The sequence below is a fragment of the Poromitra crassiceps genome (assembly GCF_964638095.1).
Source record: "Poromitra crassiceps genome assembly, chromosome: 19".
In the NCBI taxonomy this organism is placed as follows: domain Eukaryota; kingdom Metazoa; phylum Chordata; class Actinopteri; order Beryciformes; family Melamphaidae; genus Poromitra; species Poromitra crassiceps.
The window spans coordinates 19,181,614-19,187,613 of NC_139646.1; the positions used below are offsets into that span (position 1 = coordinate 19,181,614).

A 6,000-nucleotide genomic window follows, 5' to 3' on the forward strand; every position below is an offset into this window, starting at 1 on the left:
CATTGCAAACGGGGACATCAGAGGTGACGGATGAGTGGCCCTACCTTGATTTGCGGAAGAGTAGACCATGGAGTTATTTCCTGCGGCGTTCAGACCGTCGGACGCCCCGCTGACAGCGTAGTGAACAGCACCAGCCGTTACCACCGCCGGGCTGCAACGACCAGAGCAGGCTGATTTTAGCTGCCTCTGCTCACTCATATCTTGTGACAGAGCTCATATTCATAGAAACATTAAGACAGCTGTATACGGGACAAGGAAAAGTACAAAAAAAAAAAAAAGACTCCGAGACTCAAGAAGGATGTTTACTTTGGATTTAAAGCCATTAGGGACAGTGCTGAAACACTGAAACACAGGATTGAATTCACATTCGGTCGCAGCCGATAAACTTATCAAAACAAAGTCAAGGATCATCATAAAAGGAAAATTTCAGACCCTAGAAATCCCTCAAAATGTAAGCTAAATCAGATTATAACCAGTACAAAGCCACGTGTTACATTTATCTTTAGCCTGTCACTTGAGCAAGAGCGTCCTGGCTGGGAGAGCACATTTTGCAATCACAATGCACTTTAAACTGCTGCCCCATACGTTTAAGAGCCAGTCGTAACTCACCCCTCGTTTGCGTACAACGATCGGTTCTGCAGGTGTAGCTTTCCCTTCACGTGCTGGTCCCAGTCCTGAAAACACACACAAACACAGACACACACACACACACACAGACACACACACATACACACACAGGCACACACACATACACCGTCCAAACATAGAAGTCAGCTTGGACACACTTGGAGCACACGGCATGCCCCCCCCCCCCGAGCGCCCTGACATAGCCCTTGTATAAGCTCACGGCTGGGAGGAATTAAAGAGACAACACCTTGGAATAGAGAGTTTGACCCGTGTGTGTTGTTACTGTTACACACTCTGTGTGGGGGCAACTATACTATTAGTCTACTACTACAGTATGATTATCATTATACTGGCCCTTTAAATAATATGTGCTGTGCTTAAAGTCTGTCTGTGTTGCTAATGTAGCAATTCTCTCTTTGAGGGTGTGTCCTCTCAACAAGGAAGTCCTAATATGGAGTTCCTGAGAAGGTTATCAATGTTCTAATGAAGAGAGCAGTGTGAGAAAGCAACCTTGAAGAAACTGTTTTGTTTGAAGCCAGAAGCAAAGTGCTATCTGTGTGCTATCTGTGCTATCTGTGCTATCTGTGCTATCCGTGCAGCTGCAGTTAAGATTTGACCCTATAAAGGAGGCAGAAGAACTCTATTACTTTGCATTATGTTTTGTCCGACCTTTCTGGGGACATTTTGACATGTTTACAACCTCTGTTCTCCAAGTCTCTTTACTTAAGCGCAAAACTGCCACCACACAAGAGCGAACCTAGCAGAATTTCGCTCGTGATACTTGTACCATGAAGTGACAATAAAGTTTATCTCTATCTCACACTTTGCTACTGTGTTGTTAAAGACCCTGGAAACCGAAATCCACAAAAACCTTCTAACTATGTAATTTAGGGTCTTATGTGACCAATTGTAAGCCTCAAAAAGTTTGAGACATTAGTTTGAACCCAAAGGCTATATATCACCATTTCCCTATTTACAATTTTTCTTGAGGCAGGATTTGAATTTGGCGGTGCTTAACGGCTTCAACTAGTGTTGGGGGGTAACTCATTACAAAAGTAACATATTACATGTAATATATTACTTTTAGCAGTAACTCAGTAATATAACTAATCACCAATATGATTTCAGTACCAGTTACTCTGTCAAGTATCACAAGTTACAAATTGAGTATTTTTTTTTCAATCAAAGCACATATTTAAATAAAGATACAATCATTTCCTAATCAAATTGTGTGTTGTTGTGTTGTTGTGTTTTTATGCAAATAACCACTATACATGTAGATGACAATAACACAGGAAAAGGATAACATTTAGAATTTTAGACAGTTTACACTGACTTCAAGATGGTTTAAATTATTTTTCAGGATGGTTCCAGGGTGGCGATGTCATTCTGCTACTGCAGTTATTTTGGTGAAAGTAATGCAAAAGTAGTGTAATAAGTAATGAGTTACTCTACACAGACAGTAATATTGTAACGTAACTTATTACTTTACAATGAAAGTAACTACGGTAGTAATATGTAGTATATTACATTTTGAAAGTAACTTGCCCAACACTGGCTTCAACAGAACAGTTTTCAGTCTGAGATGCAGACAGGACAACAAAAAGTTCTATTAGCACCACGTCATCGTGTGTTAGCGGTCCTTTTGCATGTTGGAAGAAACTATTTGGTGAATGTTTTTGCATAATGGCTCAATTCTTTATGGTGTTTGTTTGTTTGTTGAGGTTTGAGCTGAGGAATCTTTAAAGAGTAACTGAACACCAAACCCAAATAACCCTGCCTAACCCTGTAAACCCTGACATTTAAATGGTACAAACATGCTACTGAATTTGCCATCTGCCATTGGCTGAGCTGTGACACCATGGCGATGTCACCACAGATTTATGTTTTGTGTTCAGTGACTCGTTAACTGTTAACCGGATTTTGTTCCGATTTCAGCAGTTGAACTGACCCAGCAGCATTGACTTTGTTTAAAAGTTCAACATCTTCTCCCCACAGGAAGAGACATATACATACATGTGCTTCCTGTCCAGACATTCTGGTCAGCTCACCCACCTTGAGGTTGTAGACCTTCTTGTCACAGATGGTGCACTGGTGTGGCAGGTGGGAGGGGGTGACGGCATGGTAGTCGTTGACCTGGTGGGGCTGAAGGGTCATGGATCCTGCTGACAGGGTTTCCTCACTCCCCTGCAGGGGCTGGTAGCCCGCAAAGCCCTGCGTGCCTCCTGACCCAAAGGGCACCCCGCCGCCAGGATTGAACTTGGGGTCAGAGGTCGGCTCCTCGGGATTATACAGCTCCACTCTGGTGCGTACTGGCTGCCCGGCTGCCGTCCACACAGGAGCAGCGTTAGAACCCATGTCCACCTTTCCACTGTGACTCAGGTTCGCCGGGCCTTTCCATTGCTCCTTATGGCCGGCTGAAGTGTAAGCGTTCAGGTTCTGCTCATTGACACCAAATCCAACATGCTGCCCGTGCATATCCTGCCCATAGAAATCTCTCTGGAAACCAACATTGTTTGTGATTTTAGCCTGAGTGTTTATGGGTACGTACTGTCCGTCCCCAGCTGTGGTCGATGCTGCAGAAGTCGCCCCGAGGAAGCCGTACTGAAGACGCCGGTCAGTATCAGAAGGGTAGGCGGAGCCTGCCTTTTTGCCATACTCTCCACCCTGTTGGCCCACTGCGGCCCCCGCTCCGTAGTGGTTCAGCCTCACGTTCCCTGGGTTGTGGTTGAAGCCCCCACCCACCAGGGTCCCCAGGGCTGAATTTGGAGCGGGGAAACCCAGGGCGCCCGAGGGGAAGCCGCCCTGTGGGCTCCCGACCATGGCCGACGCCCGGAGCTGGTTGAACAGGGGCTGGGACATGGCCACATTGGAGAGGACCTGGTTGAGGTAATTGGCGGCGGTGGCTGCGGCTGCGTTGCCCCCCACGGTGCCCTGGGCCAGTTTGAGGCGATGGAGGGTGAGCTGTGCCTGGAGCTGAGCGAGCTGGAGGCTGGCGGGGGTCAGGAGGAGCTGCTGGTTCTGCTGGTTCTGCTGCCCAGCCTGCCCGGCGCCGCCCGGCAGCTTCTTATCGGCGCCGTCCGCCGCTCCGATACTGTAAACAAACACAAGAAAAGGCTTTGGATTCATCAAAGAAAAGTCCACCACCAGATACTCTGATGCTGTGAAATATCACAATGACAATGAATTGTTGTCATTTATGTTTTTGGTGAACGCCTGCCTCGTCTACTTCAGTTAGTGATTTCCTATGTTTCCCATAATACTTTCTACAGCGCCCCCCCGACAAGGGGCCTTGAACTTGTTGCTTTCAATCAAAGGTGGGGGTATAAATATAGCAGCAAGCCAACTAGTTTGTGAACATTGGGGGCGTGTCTATGATTGTAGCCACACCCCTAACTACATTGCCTTCTGGGGTTACCAGAGGAGAAAGCAGCATCTCTGCCACTTGTACAATGGCCTTCTCCCTATGTGATTGTTGGACATCTGAACAAAAATGGTGATTCTCTGACTCTGTTCTGACTTGCTCTTTGACTCTGACTTCCAAAACCTGACTTTTACCACACTAATGTTTTAAAAAGCTGTTTTCCCCCTGCTATCTAAACCACCAATGATGTGCAAATGCAAGGTATATCACCAATGGTTATTTTGTAAAAGTGATTTCCAGTAAGAAATGTTGGCTCTGCTGCTTTTTGCAGAAATTCCTGAAGCTGTTCAAACAACACAAGTTGTTTTGAGTGTTATGTAGTGAGAAGGGAAGAGCATTCGTACATGCTTCAATTAGCTGTACAGAACACGCTTCAAAAGTCAAGAGAAGACCAGAGCAGCTCCAGTGTGTGTTTTCCAGTATAGCGTCCACGACATGGTGACAGGCAGCCTCTCTCACAAGCTGCTGTAATAGAACCAGAACCCCATACCCGGCTGCCGCTGTGACCCGGTTTGACTCGCCTGTCCTTTCAATTCCTGATGAATGCGCTCATATGCTGTCTAAACTTAGTCTGCTCAATTAATCAGCCCCGATGATTTGTCAGTCATGATGTTCTGCACGCATGACTGGGATACTGAACCATTGGCATTGTGGGTATTTCTTCTGAACATGGTATACATTGATCCCCCCCCCCTGAAACCTGGTCCTGGGAACGTGGAGATGGGTTACAACTTGGACGGTCGCCGTGGCCCCGTCGCGAATATGGAAACTTCTTCAGACATTTACAAACACACGAATTTGTGCAACTGAATCTTGAGGAGGATTATCACCCTCTGGTCTGTGTTCCTACTGGCTTCTGGAGTTGTGATATGGACTTACGATGACATTGCCACATCATAAAGTCATCATATCATCACCATCGCTCATGTTGCTATATAATAGTACAACAGCATCCTCAGCACTGGAGACATGCGGTCCTGAAATGCCACTCCTATAGACACTGAAGACTTCAGAGGAAGATCTATACGTTTGTTTTTTTGTTTTCAGATTGATGTAATTCTGTAAAGACTGTGAGTTACAGTGTTGTGTTCATTCATAAGTTTAAGACAGTAGAAGTTATGTAACTTCAACACACACACCCCAATTTCTTTTTTATCCAATTGGGACAAAATGCAACAATTTGGACAAATCAAAAATATGAATCTAAAACTTTCAACGACCAGAGGAAAATTATTGAAAAGGCAATTCACAGAGAACTGATCACTGATTCTTTGTCCATAGACTCACTTCATGCCTATAGTGACTATCACACACAGTTGTGTGCTGACAAACGCATTACTTTGCTTATGGCATACCACCAGTTTCACTTTCTAACCACATACCACTTGTCATGATTTACTACTGGCACAGAAAAGTTGAGCTCCGAATCCTATGGCCAGTAACTTTCCTGAAGACCTACGGGCTGTGTTTTGGCCAGATGGTTTTACAGTGTAGCCTAGGGTCTAAAGGGCTAAACCATGCATTCATTGAATTACATGAAAAGTACGGTAATCAATTCGATTTGTGAATCAATTCCAGCACTGACTGGCTCCTTAAAGTCCCACCTGAAGGCCTACAAGCTGTAAAAACAGAAGAAGTTCTTTTACAAAACAAACAAAATGTCACTGCTGCATGAGATCAATGTTCCAATAATATCACAATAATGTCTCTGTGCCAGTTCCAGAAGACAGACCTCATACCAGATGGTCCTGTTTATGATGTGCCACTCACCAAAGGGATAAAAAAATGACTGTTGCTGACAAGTGAGGACAACCTGCACAGCATAACATTAGTGTTCATTTTGTCAGTGTAAAATAATAATGAAAAGTATGTATCAGCGAACAAACAAACATGACAACAATCCATCTATCCAGACTATCTGCAATCTGCAGTCTGCAAACCAACACTTA

At 44.9% G+C, this 6,000-nt stretch overlaps 1 protein-coding gene across 1 annotated transcript in view; it reads right to left on the reverse strand.

Moving 5' to 3' along the window:
• The window catches only part of rbm20 (RNA binding motif protein 20), a gene marked incomplete at its 3' end in the record, with an annotated part of 28,666 nt that extends 25,162 nt beyond the window's left edge, over window positions 1-3,504 (reverse strand). Inside the window, exons 1-3 of the mRNA XM_083655822.1 lie at window positions 2,683-3,504; window positions 610-674; window positions 45-151 (exon numbers count right to left, since the gene is read on the reverse strand). Of these exons, the coding sequence (XP_083511948.1) occupies window positions 45-151; window positions 610-674; window positions 2,683-3,489 (979 nt within the window). The 5' untranslated portion in view covers window positions 3,490-3,504. The remainder of the gene's footprint in view (window positions 1-44; window positions 152-609; window positions 675-2,682) is intronic.
• Between the last annotated feature and the right edge of the window lie 2,496 nt (window positions 3,505-6,000).